This window comes from Toxorhynchites rutilus, chromosome 3, assembly GCF_029784135.1.
Source record: "Toxorhynchites rutilus septentrionalis strain SRP chromosome 3, ASM2978413v1, whole genome shotgun sequence".
In the NCBI taxonomy this organism is placed as follows: Eukaryota; Metazoa; Arthropoda; class Insecta; order Diptera; family Culicidae; genus Toxorhynchites; species Toxorhynchites rutilus.
In genome coordinates, this window is record NC_073746.1 from 184,246,062 (window position 1) to 184,264,249 (window position 18,188).

An 18,188-nucleotide genomic window follows, 5' to 3' on the forward strand; every position below is an offset into this window, starting at 1 on the left:
GAAAGTCCATCTGCTTTATCTGGTTTCCAGATCATTCCTTCAATTTTGTTCAATTCCTCTATTACTATTGACCTGTCAATGAAGGATTATGTGCATAATATTTCAGATGATCTCCGCCATTTAGTTATACCTGCGATATTCCTGTCAAGGTATAAACATATTGACCCAACCAAAACTTTTTTTACTGGTGGATCTAGTCTTAATGGATCCACAGGCTTTGGTATATTCAATATCAACTTCTTCACTTTTCGTAGGCTTAGTTTACCCTGTTCGGTGTTTGTTGCAGAATTGGCTGCAATATACATGGCCTTAGTGAGTTCCTTTCAAACGAAATCGAACGAGGAACGGAGTGTTAACACTCATCAAATGGAAACTGCTTTGGAATTGTTTCGCTATTTGCCGGTTACACTGTTTGGGCCGAGCAAGCAGGTGGAGTGCTACGCCTTTCTGGACGATGGATCCGAGTTGACGCTGTTAGACGAACAAATTGCCTGTGACCTAGAGCTGTCAGGAGAGTCGAAACCGCTGTGTCTTAAGTGGACAGGAGGAACTCATCGCTTCGAAGAAAAATCGCGGAAGGTGGATGTCGGAATATCCGGATCGAAAGAAGAAAGATTTGACCTTACTGACGTGCGAACGGTCGACGCACTTGAACTACCAGTGCAGAGCTTAAACGTCGATGAGTTGAAGAAAAAGTACAAACACCTGGAAGGAATTCAAGTTGAGTCTTACAATCTCGCGAGGCCTAGAATTCTAATTGGTTTGAAACATGCCAACGTTTCCTTGGTTCGACGTTGTCGTGAAGGAAAGTTGGGTGAGCCCATTGCCGTAAAAACTCACCTGGGCTGGACGATTTTCGGAGGCTGTTCGTCGCAGGGGTCAGCTGCCGACGGGAAGTACACTTACCACATTTGTGCGTGTAATCTGCAGAGCGACGATCGAATTCACCAAGAAGTTAAACAGTACTTTAGCCTAGATAGCTTGGGAATCGTGTCGCCGGTAAGTTCTCTGATGTCAAGAGACGATGAAAGGGCGCTATCGTTGTTGAAATCTTTCACACGAGTCGCTGAAAAGAAGTACGAAACGGGCCTTCTCAGACGTTTCGATACTATCCGTCTGCCTGACAGCCGTCCGATGGCCATTCAAAGGCTAAACTGTCTCCAAAGGCGTCTATCAAGAGATGATGATCTTAAGCGTGCCTTCACTGATAAGTTGGCAGAATACCAAACCAAAGGTTATGTAAGGAAGGTTAACCCAGAGGAACTCGTTCATAAACAGGGGCAGACATGGTATCTTCCCACTTTCCCGGTGATAAATCCCAACAAACTTGGGAAAATCAGGGTCGTGTGGGATGCAGCCGCTTCCGTGCATGGAGTATGCCTCAACTCTGTTTTGCTCACAGGGCCGGATATGATGACCTCTTTGGTATCAGTTCTGCTACAATTCCGAGAACATCGTATCGCTATATGTGGAGATATTCGCGAGATGTTTCTCCAGATAGGAATTCGACCCACCGATCAGTTCTATCAACTCTTTCTGTGGTGGGATGATACTGAACAGCAAGAGCCGAGCACGTTCGTCGTTGAAGTCATGATTTTTGGAGCACGTTCATCGCCAACCACGGCACAGTTCGTGAAAAATCATAACGCTCAGCGTTTCGAAGCCGAGTATCCAGCAGCAGCCGTCGCTATAATCAATAACCACAATGTGGACGACATGCTTGCAAGCACTGAGACGGAAGAAAAAGCCATAGAACTCGCGAAGGCCGTGAAATTCATCCACGCCCAAGGGGGCTTTGAAATACGGAATTGGACTTCCAACTCCTGTAGAGTTCTGAAAGCCTTGAACGAAGAACCTACTGAAGAGAAGAATCTAAACTTATCAGCAGAGACGGCAACGGAGAAAGCTTTGGGGATGTGGTGGAACACATCGACGGATTGTTTCATGTTCAAGATCTGCTATCGACGTTTAGATGCTGCGCTATTTGATGGGAGTCGAGCTCCAACCAAGCGAGAATTGCTTCGCATCATAATGACAGTTTTTGACCCGCTCGGTCTCATATCGCATTTCTTGATGATTCTCAAGGTTACTCTTCAGGAAGTATGGCGAATCGGATTGAAATGGGATGAGCAAATCACTGGAAAGCAGTTCGAAAGTTGGAAATCCTGGGTTAAATTGCTGCCGAAACTGGAAGACATTCAAATTCCTAGATGTTTTCATCACGCGACATCGATCGGGGATCAAACCCGAATCCAGATGCATACGTTCGTAGATGCAGGTGAAAACGGTATGGCAGCGGTAGTATATCTGCGCTTCGAGGAAGATGGTTTAGTAGAGTGCGCATTGGTTGGTGCGAAAACACGCGTAACTCCTCTAAGATACCTGTCGATCCCACGATCGGAACTCCAGGCAGCGGTCATCGGAACGAGGCTAGCTAATACTGTAACTAAATCACTTTCCCTTCGGATATCACAGCGCTATTTCTGGTGCGACTCCCGAAATGTTCTGTGCTGGCTGCGATCCGACCACCGTCGATACAGCCAGTATGTGGCCGCTCGAGTTAGTGAAGTGCTAGACACTACGGAAATAGATGAGTGGCATTGGATTCAGTCGGAGTGGAATGTTGCCGACGACGGTACAAAATGGACAGGACAGGTGGAGCTGAAAATTGAAGATCGCTGGTTTCTGGGGCCGGGATTTTTGAAAGGACCGGAGGAAAGCTGGCCAAAACGCAGTTTTATTAGGGAAACAACTGATGAAGAGATTCGGTCAAGCGCACTATTCCATGGTAAAAATGCAGAACCGGATGTTATGGCAAGTAACTATTCACGATGGATGCATCTAGTGAGAGTAACAGCATATGTACAACGCTTCGTGGATAACGTTCAGTCCAAGCGAAAGAAAATACCACAGCGTAGCGGACCACTAACGAATGACGAACTTCGACGGGCCCAGGAATACCACTTTCGCCAGGCACAGCGAGATGCTTACGCAGAGGAGCTAAGGCTGTTGGGAGGTTCTAATAACGAGGGGGAACGAATAACGCAGGTTACAAGTAGCAGCAAGATTCACAAGCTGAGCCCCTTTTTGGACCCGGCAAATCATTTACGAATGAACAGCAGGGCCGCGAAATGTATATTCCTATTTCCAGATGAAAAGTACCCAATCATACTACCCGATGATCATCCCGTCACTCATTTGGTGCTCGCCGATTTTCATGAAAGGTATCATCACCGAAACTATGCTACGGTTGCGAATGAAGTTCGCCAAAGATTTTGTATTCCACGTTTGAGACGAACGCTTCGTAAGATGAGACACAGGTGTCAATGGTGTCGGAACCGCGATGTAAGTCCGGTGCCACCAGAAATGGCTGAGCTTCCTCAAGCCAGGTTGGCTGCGTTCAGCAGACCATTCTCTCACGTTGGAGTAGATTTTTTCGGGCCGATTGAAGTCATTGCGGGTCGCAAAGTAGAAAAGCGTTGGGGTGTCCTGATGACGTGCCTTACGATTCGGGCTCTTCATATCGAGGTCGCCAGTTCACTTAACACGAGTTCGTGTATTATGGCGTTGAATAACTTCATTGCTCGTCGAGGAACTCCTGTTTGCTTCTATAGCGACAGAGGGACAAATTTTGTTGGTGCTTCCAAAGAATTGCGTGAGGCTGTCCGTGCTTTAGATAAACACCAGCTGTCGAAGGAGTTCACTACAGCTTCGACGTCCTGGCGTTTCAATCCGCCAGCTACCCCCCACATGGGTGGCAGCTGGGAGAGACTTGTCCAATCGGTAAAGCGAAATCTGACGGAAATCCTCAGAAGTAGACGGCCAACAGACGAGGAGCTGCGTAGTGCATTGACCCTGATTGAAGGCGTACTCAACAGTCGTCCCTTGACAGAGGTTCCCGTAGATAACGAGTCCGAACCAGCGCTCACACCCAACCATTTCTTATTGGGTTCATCGGATGGTTCGAAGCCTTTCACACTGTGTGACGACAATGTACAAACCGTGCGTCGTGGATGGCAGGTTTCACAGGTTATGGCGAACGCTTTCTGGAAACGCTGGTTGCGGAACTATTTACCTGAAATTACCAAGAGATCAAAATGGTTCAAAAAGGTAAAACCTATTTCCGTAGGGGACATAGTGGTAATTGTGGATCCTGAACATCCACGAAATTGCTGGCCGAAAGGCAAGGTAATTGGTACCGTGGAGAAGGGAGGTCAGGTACGCAGAGCTACGGTCCAAACATCAAGAGGAGTTTACGAACGCCCAGCCGTTAAATTAGCCGTCCTCGATATCTGGAGCGAAAGTTCGTAGGCCAACTCTCGGATTTGGCATACGGGGGGGAGTGTCACAACCCCTCGGTGTTGTGTCGCTCCTCAGATATCCGTGCCCCCAGTCAAAACCGCACGCCCATGCCGTAGAATGACAGTTGGATAGGCGAACAACGAACTATTGGTTACAGAAAACATGAATAGATGTGATTTCCATGTGTAGAACGTGCAGTGCATTGTAGTTGAATTGCTTATTTTTAAATTTCCTAATGTAAAACTAATTTCTTAAAACTATTGAGTATATCACAGTAAGAAAAATGAGTTAAAAATCGTTCGCCTATTGTAATCAAAATTTAAAATTCTATTTTAGATTATATATTAATTAAGACTATTGTTTGAGCTTAACCTAAAATTCTCATATACTACGAATCGAACAAAAGGTAAAAAGAATTATAATTTTGCTAACTAAAACCTTTAATTACGGAATATTAATCTCCTAGGACTAGTAATTGAGTGAATATAGGAGTAAAGGAAGGGAAAAAACGGAGAAGAAAAACTAAACGTAAGTCACATGAAATATAAATTGTGAACGAAACTTATATTTTGTTTATCACAGGATATTAAAATATACATTATTTGAAATCTCGGAACATCTTTATTCTTCTCCATCGGCGAAAAGTAACATTACACGTTAATAGATTATAATACCAGGGACAGACATACAGCTGTACTTGCGTTGTAAGAGTACAGCGTTGTACAGGTACTATCGTACCATGACAGACATACTTTGGTTGTACATTGTACCGCATGTCAAACTGACAATCAGGAATTTAAATCTATTGCATTCGGGTTGACGACGGAATGGTGTCGACATCTGGATACGACATTAGTTTGTGTGAGGCCAACTCTTCTCTATCAGATTAGTCGACCCTAAGGCAGTTTTCAATTACTAAAATTTGTATGAAATTTTTTTCTTGGCGTTGTTTGCCTACTAGAAGTACGTTGTTCTGACCCTAATTTAAACTATTTTCTATAAATTTCCAAATATTCTCACCAAAACTTACCATTATAATATAAAATTATATTTAGACATAATTTTTGTATGATATTTTTTCACTACTTGCATGCAAAAGTGATTTTCATTTACATGGAGTACTAATTTGATTTGGGAAAAATAATTATCATTCATTGTTTTTATTTTGAAAGTGTGTTCATTTCTTCTGCAAACCCATATTGTCATGCCTACTCTCCCGTTTCGTAATACGAAGCTCAATGCCGTCAACGTTCTTGCTTGTTTATTTTTTGCATCTTTATTTCTTCAGGATGCTGAACGTAATCAGAACGAAAATGATTCAAAATAACAGAAAAATTCAAATGCTGTTGAAGCAGAGCAGAAAATATAGGATGTTAGCTTTGATATCTAGGAAGCTCTGCAGGAAATACGTTTCGTTACTCTCTAGTCCGGTTAAATCCCGAAAACGTACGGTGTGGTCAACTGTAAGATGCATTTGAATATCAACTTTAATTTCTCTAACTATATCGGTCTTTCAGGTAGAAAATTCTAGATTTTGGTAAGATGAAGTACCAAAGTTTAGTGATAAAAAGTTCAAAAACACGTTTCGGGTTGACAGATGTACGTTTAATTTGTTGGTCAAAAAACAGGAAGTGGGTTATATCTATGGTATAACCGCAAGGGTGACGTAGGACTATCGTTGATTTAGAGATCATTTGTTTGAAGTTGAATCTAAATCCATCCTGAATGAATGAATAAATAAATATTTGGGTGACTTCAAAAACGAGAGTGTTACGTTGGAGACTCAAGGTTTTATGCATCCAATATTGGATACAAAAAACCATGTTCTGAAGAATAATCTTCAGAAGCTTTCCTGCTAACTGCACTTGATTGACAAATCACAAAACCAAATGTATGTGGTCGCAGTATTATATGGATAGAAAACATTAAAATAAACTCGCTTGAATGTAATTTTCAATTCCAAGGGGAACTGGCAGATTATTTTTCAGCAACGATCATTTCTTTCCAGGTTTCCTCTCGATAACCAGCAAACGAAAAGAGTTGCGCGCGTGTATGTGTGTGTGTGGCGGCTGCTTCTATGTCTTCCCGAGGAACCGTATTTCGATGCTGATACTCTCTTGGTCACGAGAGTATCAGCATCGGCTTTTCTGCGCTCCCTCACAGTTGAAACAAACTGATTGCATTTCAGGTCAGGTCAGGCCAGGTAATGAATCCCTCGATCCCTCGCCGTTCAGCTCGTTCAGTAACGATGTTGTCTTGTCGATGTCCTCAGGCGTCGTGCACAAATTACGTAACGCTAAAAATCCGTATTTTGAACCACCTCTCCCCCCCCCCCCTTTCGTAACGCAATTTCCTATCTCTAATAAACAGAAAGTAACGCAACATCTACCCCCTCCCCCCTTATCGCGTTACGTAATTTGTGCACAACGCCTCACGAAAAATGAATCGGTTTCACCACCAGAATATCATTTCAGTATGCTTTTCGTGCGTGATTGAATCGAGAGAAGGTGTGGTTTACGATGGCAATTTGGAAGGCAAACTAGAGGATAATGAACTCTCTGAGTATGAAAATTTCGGCGACTGAGCAATAATCGATTGAAAATTATATAATTTTCGCGATACGAAACATTTTCCGTTTTTCATGTTATGCATCCAATATTGGATACGAAAATATCCTACTGATGAGAAAGAATAATCTTCAGAAGCTTTCCAGCTAATTACACTTGATTGAAAAATTACGAAATCAAATGTATTTGGTCGCTGTGTTCGCCATATAATTAGAAAACATTAAAATAAACTCTTTCGCATGGATGTATTCTTCAATTCCCAGGGAACTGGCAGATTATTTTTCAGCAACGATTAGATCTTTCCGGAATTTTCTCGATGCTGTATGGCATCCAAACGAAAATTCTCGTTTCAGTTTGGCCTGCAAAAAACTTTTCTTAACTCTAATCCATCAAATTGGGAGCCCTGAAAAGGGCCGATGATTATATGCTAAGCTAATATAGCACCCTCTCCTTGGATTCGATGGGCCAGCTGAATGTCCTTGGGCATGATGTGACGCGTTTTGCGTGGATAGCACACAAATTTGTATCTTCGAATAAGCCTCCTGCAGCGTCATAACCGCGGAACTTTGGAAGCGCAAGTCGGTTTTGAAGTCCTGAGCAATTCCACGATCCAAAAGCTGCAAAGGTAGCTTGCGGATCAGCAATTCGGTCGACTTCCGATAGCGATGAATTTCACGCAAAGTTCCCGGTCGATAGCGATGTGGCTTCTTCACCTATCCTGCGGCTGGTGCGCTTATCCGAGCTGCTTTCGTGTGCCTTACCACTGAAAGACTAACTAGCTATCTGCTTGGTCCCAAACAAACGAGTCGTCACGGTGCGAGAGTAGAGTAAGAAATGAACGAAATGATTATGATGATGTTGAATTAAAGAGGCTTTAAACTTTTCAGTTCATTCGCCTCTAAATGAACGAAAGCAAAGGAAGCGTCATTTTATAAACCATAAAAGTATAGAATCTAAACCCCACCCTCTTTATTGTATAAGCTTACTGTATACTCACGAATATAATAAGGGTGGGATTTAGATTCTATACTTTTATGGTTTATAAAATGACGCTTCCTTTGCTTTCGTTCATTTCTTACTCTACTCTCGCACCGTGAGGACTCGAGCTCGTTAGTCTTTCGCAGACAGCTCGTTAGTCATTCGGTGGTAAGGCACACGAAGTCAGCTCGGATAAGCGCACCAGTAGCAGGATAGGTGGAGAAGCCACATCGCTATCGACCGGGAACTTCGCATGAAATTCGTCGCTATCAGATATCGACCGAATTGCTGATCCGCAAGCTACCTTTGCAGCATTTGGTTCGTGGAATTGCTCAGGACTTCAAAACCGACTTGCGCTTCCAAAGTTCCGCGGTTATGACGCTGCAGGAGGCTTATTCGAAGATACCAATTTGTGTGCTATCCATGCAAAACGCGTCACATCATGCCCAAGGACATCCAGCTGGCCCATTGTATCCGAGGAGAGCGTGCTATATTAGCTTATCATATAATCAACGGCCCTTTTCAGGGCTCCAAATTTGATGGATTAGAGTACAGAAAAGTTTTTTACAGGCCGAACTGAAAGGAGCATTTAGCGAAAATCGTGGTTTCGATAATAATTCGTTACCGATAGGTGCCATGGATATGGATTTCCTTATGAAGAATATGAAATACATGACATGATGTAGTGAATATATCCGAAGAAATCACTTTGGTGAAACTGCATTATAAAATTATTTGTGTACGAATGCCGCAATCGATAGGCGACTCTAATTTGCGCTGGGTAATTTCCTCGGAGGACTCGATTCCTCCTTTGAGCATTAATAATCTCTTTCTGGCAAAACGATGTGGTATGAATCACATTATTTGAATGATAGAATGAAGAAGTTTTCTGCCAATTTCCTTCAACCTCCAAACGTATCTTTCTCCCGTTTGTCATTTTCGCGTTCGCTAATCCTTTCTCACAACACCCATTTCTAGTTTGAGAAATTGTTGAGTAAACATTGTTTGCCAGTGCGCGTAGAGCGGGAATTCCTAAAGATTCATTGCACCTCTAATAAATTGCCGAAAGACGTGGTCTTACGTTGATCGCACTTGATTGAAACAATCCAAAACGAAATGTATTTGGTCGAAGCATTATATGAGTAGAAAGCAAATAATCGCTCGAAAATGACTTGATTTTCGCGAAGTGAAACATTTTCCGTTTTTCATGTTATGCATCCAATATTGGATACGAAAATTTCCACTGATGGGGAAAAAAATATTCAGAAGCTTTCCTGTTAATTGCGATTGATTGAAAATTAACAAAACCAAATGTATTTGGTTGCAGTGTTATATGGATAGAAAACATTAAAATAAACTATTTCGCATGAATGTATTTTTCAATTCCCAGGGGAACTGGCAGATTATTTTTCAGCAACGATGATAGCAACGAGAATTCCGCGCGTGTATGTATGTGTGTGTGTGGCGGCTGCTCCGATGTTTCAAGCGGAACCGTGGCATCACTCTCCTCCTGATGAATTCCCTTTTGGCCTTAGGTGCACAAACAGGCTCTTGGTGACACCGTTCATCAGCGTTTTCATGATAAACGAAATTAGCTTCACAACAACAGCGACAACATGCTCCAATCGCTGTTCAATCATAACTGAGTGGGTTTACGAGCGGCGCTCGCTTATATACCGATTTTTGATTTCAATAGCCTGTTTTGAAAGCAATTTTAAGACTATTGAAACAAGTTTTTGGATGAAAAAGTAACAAGTATATGACGCGTAGACATTTTATCTTTCAAATGAAGTGTTTATCATACCATTTCGTTCAGTTGTTTATGAGCTATTAACGCTCAAAATCTCGGTCTCCAGCGTAACGCTTTCGTTCTCGAAACTTTGGTTTTACACCCCGGTATAGAAATGAAAGACGTAGTCCTACGTCAAAATTACATCGCCTGCACAGAGAAGATGCTCTTTGGCGGTCTGCTATTCGGTTGGAGAAACGCATCGCTATTGCCCTGTATGCTTTCGGATCGTCAGCGGAATATAGAACTATTGGAAGTCTATTCGGTGTTGGAAGAACAACTACGGGTGAACTGGTCATTGAAATCTGCAATGCGGTTGTAGATGTTGTGCAACATGAAGTGTTTGACGCATACCCACCAACCTCGGAGAAGATATCAGAAATAGTCGGTGGCTTCGAGAAACTGGGTTTTCCACAATGCTACGGTGCCATTGATGGATGCCATATAGAAGTCAAAGTACCCCATGGCGTTTCTTTCGGATCTGTTAAAACTACACTATCTCAAAAAATTGCCCGTAGAGTGCTGACTCAAACGTTTTAACAGCCGAAAAGCATGTTAATTCGAGCCAAAATAAAAGCATATTTGGTCCGTATGCTTTGTAAATATGTCTTTTTAGTAGCTCTGTTGTCAAAATAATCACGAATGCCACAAAAAAAATATCTTATCTCTGGCATTAATTTCATGAATTTTTTCAGTGGATCAGGAATTTATGGAAATCAGGGGCACTTGTGATTATTTTGACAAAGGGCACATTTCCCCACGTAGGGACCAAATATGCCATTATTTTGACTTGATTTTTTTTTGCTTTTCAAAAAGTATCTACCTGTACTTCCGAGAGAGATTATTGATCCGGTTTTTCAATTCGACCGCCGTAAGTATAATGCCCTGGCCTTTCAGCTTCTCACACATTTGCTTGTAGATGTGGGAGTTCTTGGAAGTGCTCCGAAGGGACAGAATATTGTCCTTCCACACTTCAATGACGACCAGCATACCCGATTTGTCGAGCATCGTAGCCTTCCTTTTCTTTGCTAGCTCCATTACCGTTGTTCAACTACTCTTGGCCACAGGTATATATAGTTTATAGTTTTGACGTAGGACTACGTCTAACCGGAAGATATAGGGGGTGAAATGGAAATCCAGGCACTGAACAAGTAGGAAAAAATGCAAGATTTGGAACGCTTATAACTCGAGCATTTCTCAATAGATCGCAAAGGTTTTTGCATTAATTGATAGGAAATATATCTACGCATCTATCATAACGAATAACATTTCATTTTTCTTGAGATAAATAATTGAATAATTGTGAAATATCAACCATTGTCCAAATACACTATGTGCCCATTTTTGATTGGTCCATTTTGTGCTCCTCAAATCGTACCGACCAAAACGGGCAACCAGAGCAGCAGCGAAATAGAATGAAGCACGATTGGAAAGGAAAAAGAAAAAAATGAGGGAAACATTGGTCGCAGTCTCACACATGCGTAATTCTCGAGCCAGCCAGTCAGCTTCAAAATCCCCTCTCCGCTGCCGTAACGATCATTCTCATCCGAACCGTACACCACATCGTTTCGCATCACCTCACATCAACAAACCAACACAAGCAGCCATGGTTGGATATGGCAAAGGAGGAAAAGTGAAGGGAAAGGCAAAATCCCGCTCGAACCTTGATCTGGAGTTCCCGCTCGTGTTGATCTGGAGTTCCCCGCAAGGGTAGCTAGGCCGAGCGCGTTAGTACCAGTGTACCAGTCCACCTAGCCGGCGTTATATAGCTTCGGCCGCCGAAGTGATCGAGTTAGCTGGCAAAGCTGCTCGCGACGATAAGAAAACCTGCATTCGGAACAGAACACATTCGGTTCGGTGGACATCAAGACAACAGGCAGTTGCAGCGAGTGGCGAGTGGCAAACGCAATCGCAAAACGGCATCAGGTAACAGAAGAAAAAAGTTTGTTCTTTATACAAACTGCTTTGGCGGCAAATCCAGAACAAGGCGGCATCGAGGGCGTTCGAAATGGTTTTTTTCAAAACCACGAGTACTAAGTTTTCTAAATTGGAACCATTCCATAAAACAAGGCGCTTTTCAGGGCCATTAAACCTTCCAAAAAAGAGTTTAGGAAATAAAGTTCAATGCTTTCTAAAACATTATCCAAAATAATAATAAAACACAAATTGATGTTTTCATAATTTGTTTGCCAGGATCTGATGAGTATGTGAATTTGGCAGTTGTTCTGAGCTTATTGATAGTTGGGGACTTTCCTGATTATTCAATTTTCACCAATTCTTAAATTGTTTCCAGATTTAAAGTACAGTAATCTACAATTAGTTCGACATTTAGCTAATTGGACGGACATGTAATGCGACTTATTTAGTTGGATATTTTTGTAAACATAGAGATCCAAATTATGATCCCACATTGAAAGTCGACACTGTACCACTGTCATCGCAAATGTTCAATTACAGGTTAAAATTACCTCCAATCCGACACTGAGTAGTGGTAATGCGACGTGTCATTGAATGTAATTTACTGTAAAATATGTCACAAGCTGGATGGGAAGAAATTTTCCAACTGTGGAAGCTGTGGCGAGTGACAACAAATCGCTAAACAGGAAGGTTTAGCCGAACAAGATGGGGATATCGAGTGATAACAAAACAATAAACTCTTTAGACTTTTTGTGATCCTGAAAAGGACCCTGTACTCATCGTGTACTCAACAAAGGAGGAAAAGAGAAGGGAAAGGCAAAATCCCGCTCGAACCGTGGTGGTCTGCAATTTCCCGTAGGTGTATCCGCCAATTTCACCGGAAAAGGTAGCTAGGTCGAGCGCGTTAGTACCTGTGTACCAGTCCACCTAGCCGGCGTTATATAGTTTCGGCCGCCGGAGTGATCGAGTTAGCTGGCAAAGCTGCACGCGACGATAAGAAAACCTGCATTCGGAACATAACACATTCGGTTCGGTGGACATCAAGACAACAGGCAGTTGCAGCGAATGGCGAGTGGCAAACGCAATCGCAAAACGGCATCAGGTAGCAGAAGAAAAAAGTTTGTTTATACAAACTGCTTTGGTGGCAAATCCAGAACAAGGCGGCATCGAGGGCGTTCGAAATGGTTTTTTTCAAAACCACGAGTACTAAGTTTTCTAAATTGGAACCATTCCATAAAACAAGGCGCTTTTCAGGGCCATTAAACCTTCCAAAAAAGAGTTTAGGAAATAAAGTTCAATGCTTTCTAAAACATTATCCAAAATAATAATAAAACACAAATTGATGTTTTCATAATTTGTTTGCCAGGATCTGATGAGTATGTGAATTTGGCAGTTGTTCTGAGCTTATTGATAGTTGGGGACTTTCCTGATTATTCAATTTTCACCAATTCTTAAATTGTTTCCAGATTTAAAGTACAGTAATCTACAATTAGTTCGACATTTAGCTAATTGGACGGACATGTAATGCGACATATTTAGTTGGACATTTTTGTAAACATAGAGATCCAAATTATGACCCCACATTGAAAGTCGACACTGTACCACTGTCATCGCAAATGTTCAATTACAGGTTAAAATTACCTCCAATCCGGCACTGAGTGGTGGTAATGCGACGTGCCATTGAATGTAATTTACTGTAAAATATGTCACAAGCTGGATGGGAAGAAATTTTCCAACTGTGAAAGCTGTGGCGAGTGACAACAAATCGCTAAACAGGAAGGTTTAGCCGAACAAGATGGGAATATCGAGTGATAACAAATACACAACACCAAAGGTTCTTTTCAGAACCATCAACATATTCATAAAGAGTAAACAGTAAACTAATCCATTTTTCAGGTAGATAGGTAGGTATTCACGTAGGTGAAGAAAATAAAACAATATATTTAAAATATATATTTAACAAAAGCTGTCCCCTTTGTATAGTCCTACGTCACTCCGGTTATGTCCCCGACATTACCCACCCGTCTTTTTTTCCTCACGAACTGAATAGGAATTGGAATTGGAATTGGTGTTGGATTTAAGAGACTTTAAATTCTGGGAGTTCATTCGTCTCTAACTGAATATTTAACACTGCGGTATTTTGATTCGGTGTTGACAAATCTTGTTCATGGTGCCACCACTACCCGTCTATGGCGCTGCGAGCAGATGAAATTGACAAGCTGGAACCATGTACAACGGTGAAATAGGTCGGTACAGATACAGCGATTGTACCGAGTTGCTTGCATGGTTCTAGCGCTGCGAGATGAAGAATAGAAGGTGGGAAGATTCACGAGTTTTGGTTGTGTTAAACTTTGATTGTATTAGTAGCCTGGAAGATTGGAAGTTCACATATCAGGCATACCAGTCACAACATTGAGTGTGTCAGCGAATAAATTTGAAAGAGGATACATAGAAACTAATTACATATTTCCAAAATATATTTTTCGCATTATAAAAAAACAGAACATGTCACAAACTAAAATGTTTATTTTTTTCTTTGATTTCTTCTTATATCAGAAATAGTATTCTAATGTCTACTACGTTTGGATTTTAGAGCAACTTCATGGAAGTTTTTCTCTTGCCAGCAATTGTAATTACTTTTTTTCACAATTAGGGTGTTGAACACTTCATTCGTCTAAAACTAAGACACAAGCGGAAAACTTTTCGTCTCAATCTAGTTCATACGGAGTCAATTGAATTTATTTTTCAAGTGAATTTTACATGAAAAAAAAAAAGACGGGTGGGTAATGTCGGGGACATAACCGGAGTGACGTAGGACTATACAAAGGGGACAGCTTTTGTTAAATATATATTTTAAATATATTGTTTTATTTTCTTCTCCTACGTGAATACCTACCTATCTACCTGAAAAATGGATTAGTTTACTGTTTACTCTTTATGAATATGTTGATGGTTCTGAAAAGAACCTTTGGTGTTGTGTTTTTGTTATCACTCGATATTCCCATCTTGTTCGGTTAAACCTTCCTGTTTAGCTATTGCGTTTGCCACTCGCCACAGCTTTCACAGTTGGAAAATTTCTTCCCATCCAGCTTTGTGACATATTGTACAGTAAATTACATTCAATGCGACGTGCCGAAGCGCCACTCAGTGTCGCATTGGAGGCGATTTTAACCTGTAATTGAACATTTGCGATGACAGTGGTACAGTGTCGACTTTCAATGTGGGGTCATAATTTGGATCTCTATGTTTACAAAAATGTCCAACTAAATAAGTCGCATTACATGTCCGTCCAATTAGCTAAATGTCGAACTAATTGTAAATTACTGTACTTTCAATCTGGAAACAATTTAAGAATTGGTGAAAATTGAATAATCAGGAAATTCCCCAACTATCAATTAGCTCAGAACAACTGCCAAATTCACATACTCATCATATCCTGGCAAACAAATTATGAAAAAATCAATTTGTGTTTTATTATTATTTTGGATATTGTTTTAGAAAGCATTGAACTGTATTTCCTAAACTCTTTTTTGGAAGGTTTAATGGCCCTGAAAAGCGCCTTGTTTTATGGAATGGTTCCAATTTAGAAAACTTAGTACTCGTGGTTTTGAAAAAAACCATTTCGAACGCCCTCTTTACCGCCTTGTTCTGGATTTGCCACCAAAGCAGTTTGTACGAAGAACAAACGTTTTTCTTCTGCTACCTGCTGCCGAATTGCGATTGCGTTTGCGTCCGCCTGTTGTTGTCTTGATGCCCACCGAACCAAAGCGCAAGCAGTTTTGCCAGCCAACTCGATCACTTCGGCAGCCGGCGAAGAACTCTATAACGGCGGCTAGGTGGACTGGTGCACTGGTAATAACGCGCTCGGCCTAGCTACCCTTGCGGAGCAATTGGCGAATACACCTACGGGAAACTGCAGTCCAAAATGGTTCGAGCGGAATTTTGCCTTTCCCTTCACTTTTCCTCCTTTACCATGTCCAGACATGGCTGCTTGGGTTGGTTTGTTGATGTGTTGTGATGCGAACCGATGTGGTGTACGGTTTGAATGAGAATGATCGTTTCGGCAGCGGAGCGGGGATTTTTAAGCTGACTGGTTGGCTCGAGAATTACGCATGTGTGAGACTGCGACCAATGTTTCGTTCATTTTTTTTCTTTTTCCTTTCCAATCGTGCTTCATTGTATTTCGCTGCTGCTCTGGTTGCCCGTTTTGGTCGGTACGATTTGAGGAGCACAAAATGGACCAATCAAAAATGGGCACATAATGCATTTGAACAATGCTTGATATTTCACAATTATTCAATTATTTATCTCAAGAAAAATGAAATGTTATTCGTTATGATAGATGCGTAGATATATTTCCTATCAATTGATGCAAAAACCTTTGCGATCTATTGAGAAATGCTCGAGTTATAAGCGTTCCAAATCTTGCATTTTTTCCTACTTGTTCAGTGCCTAGATTTTCATTTCACCCCCTATATCTTCCGGTTAGACGTAGTCCTACGTCAAAACTTGCATCCTTTTTCCCATCCACTGTTGAATGTTTCTCCGTTAAAGGAACAAAAGATAATGTGACTCTGACTTTGTTCATTTACGTTTTTGGTCGACGAACAAGAAGAAAAATTGAATTGAAATTATGTTTAGAATACCTCAATAATACTGAAATTTCAGTTTCTGCTAAATTGTCAGTTGGGCTTTTATGATTTTGAACGCTAACATTGTTTTTAAGAAAAAAATTGTTGTCTGGGGCCGGGATTTTTGAAAGGACCGGAGGAAAGCTGGCCAAAACGAGGTTTATTAGGGAAACAACTGATGAAGAGATTCGGTCAAGCGCACTATTCCATGGTAAAAATGCAGAATCGGATGTTATGGCAAGTAACTATTCACGATGGATGCATCTAGTGAGAGTAACAGCATATGTACAACGCTTCGTGGATAACGTTCAGTCCAAGCGAAAGAAAATACCACAGCGTAGCGGACCACTAACGAATGACGAACTTCGACGGGCCCAGGAATACCACTTTCGCCAGGCACAGCGAGATGCTTACGCAGAGGAGCTAAGGCTGTTGGGAGGTTCTAATAACGAGGGGGAACGAATAACGCAGGTTACAAGTAGCAGCAAGATTCACAGGCTGAGCCCCTTTTTGGACCCGGCAAATCTTTTACGAATGAACAGCAGGGCCGCGAAATGTATATTCCTATTTCCAGATGAAAAGTACCCAATCATACTACCCGATGATCATCCCGTCACTCATTTGGTGCTCGCCGATTTTCATGAAAGGTATCATCACCGAAACTATGTTACGGTTGCGAATGAAGTTCGCCAAAGATTTTGTATTCCACGTTTGAGACGAACGCTTCGTAAGATGAGACACAGGTGTCAATGGTGTCGGAACCGCGATGTAAGTCCGGTGCCACCAGAAATGGCTGAGCTTCCTCAAGCCAGGTTGGCTGCGTTCAGCAGACCATTCTCTCACGTTGGAGTAGATTTTTTCGGGCCGATTGAAGTCATTGCGGGTCGCAAAGTAGAAAAGCGTTGGGGTGTCCTGATGACGTGCCTTACGATTCGGGCTCTTCATATCGAGGTCGCCAGTTCACTTAACACGAGTTCGTGTATTATGGCGTTGAATAACTTCATTGCTCGTCGAGGAACTCCTGTTTGCTTCTATAGCGACAGAGGGACAAATTTTGTTGGTGCTTCCAAAGAATTGCGTGAGGCTGTCCGTGCTTTAGATAAACACCAGCTGTCGAAGGAGTTCACTACAGCTTCGACGTCCTGGCGTTTCAATCCGCCAGCTACCCCCCACATGGGTGGCAGCTGGGAGAGACTTGTCCAATCGGTAAAGCGAAATCTGACGGAAATCCTCAGAAGTAGACGGCCAACAGACGAGGAGCTGCGTAGTGCATTGACCCTGATTGAAGGCGTACTCAACAGTCGTCCCTTGACAGAGGTTCCCGTAGATAACGAGTCCGAACCAGCGCTCACACCCAACCATTTCTTATTGGGTTCATCGGATGGTTCGAAGCCTTTCACACTGTGTGACGACAATGTACAAACCGTGCGTCGTGGATGGCAGGTTTCACAGGTTATGGCGAACGCTTTCTGGAAACGCTGGTTGCGGAACTATTTACCTGAAATTACCAAGAGATCAAAATGGTTCAAAAAGGTAAAACCTATTTCCGTAGGGGACATAGTGGTAATTGTGGATCCTGAACATCCACGAAATTGCTGGCCGAAAGGCAAGGTAATTGGTACCGTGGAGAAGGGAGGTCAGGTACGCAGAGCTACGGTCCAAACATCAAGAGGAGTTTACGAACGCCCAGCCGTTAAATTAGCCGTCCTCGATATCTGGAGCGAAAGTTCGTAGGCCAACTCTCGGATTTGGCATACGAGGGGGAGTGTCACAACCCCTCGGTGTTGTGTCGCTCCTCAGATATCCGTGCCCCCAGTCAAAACCGCACGCCCATGCCGTAGAATGACAGTTGGATAGGCGAACAACGAACTATTGGTTACAGAAAACATGAATAGATGTGATTTCCATGTGTAGAACGTGCAGTGCATTGTAGTTGAATTGCTTATTTTTAAATTTCCTAATGTAAAACTAATTTCTTAAAACTATTGAGTATATCACAGTAAG

At 42.1% G+C, this 18,188-nt stretch overlaps 2 protein-coding genes across 2 annotated transcripts; both read left to right on the forward strand.

The window, feature by feature from the left end:
- The first annotated feature begins 303 nt into the window (after window positions 1-303).
- LOC129773720 (uncharacterized) lies at window positions 304-4,311 on the forward strand. The gene has a single exon (XM_055777366.1). The coding sequence runs from the start codon at window positions 304-306 to the stop codon at window positions 4,309-4,311; it is 4,008 nt and encodes a 1,335-aa protein (XP_055633341.1).
- A 12,107-nt stretch (window positions 4,312-16,418) lies between these two features.
- Window positions 16,419-17,918, forward strand: LOC129773721 (uncharacterized). The gene has a single exon (XM_055777367.1). The coding sequence runs from the start codon at window positions 16,419-16,421 to the stop codon at window positions 17,916-17,918; it is 1,500 nt and encodes a 499-aa protein (XP_055633342.1).
- Window positions 17,919-18,188: the final 270 nt, after the last annotated feature.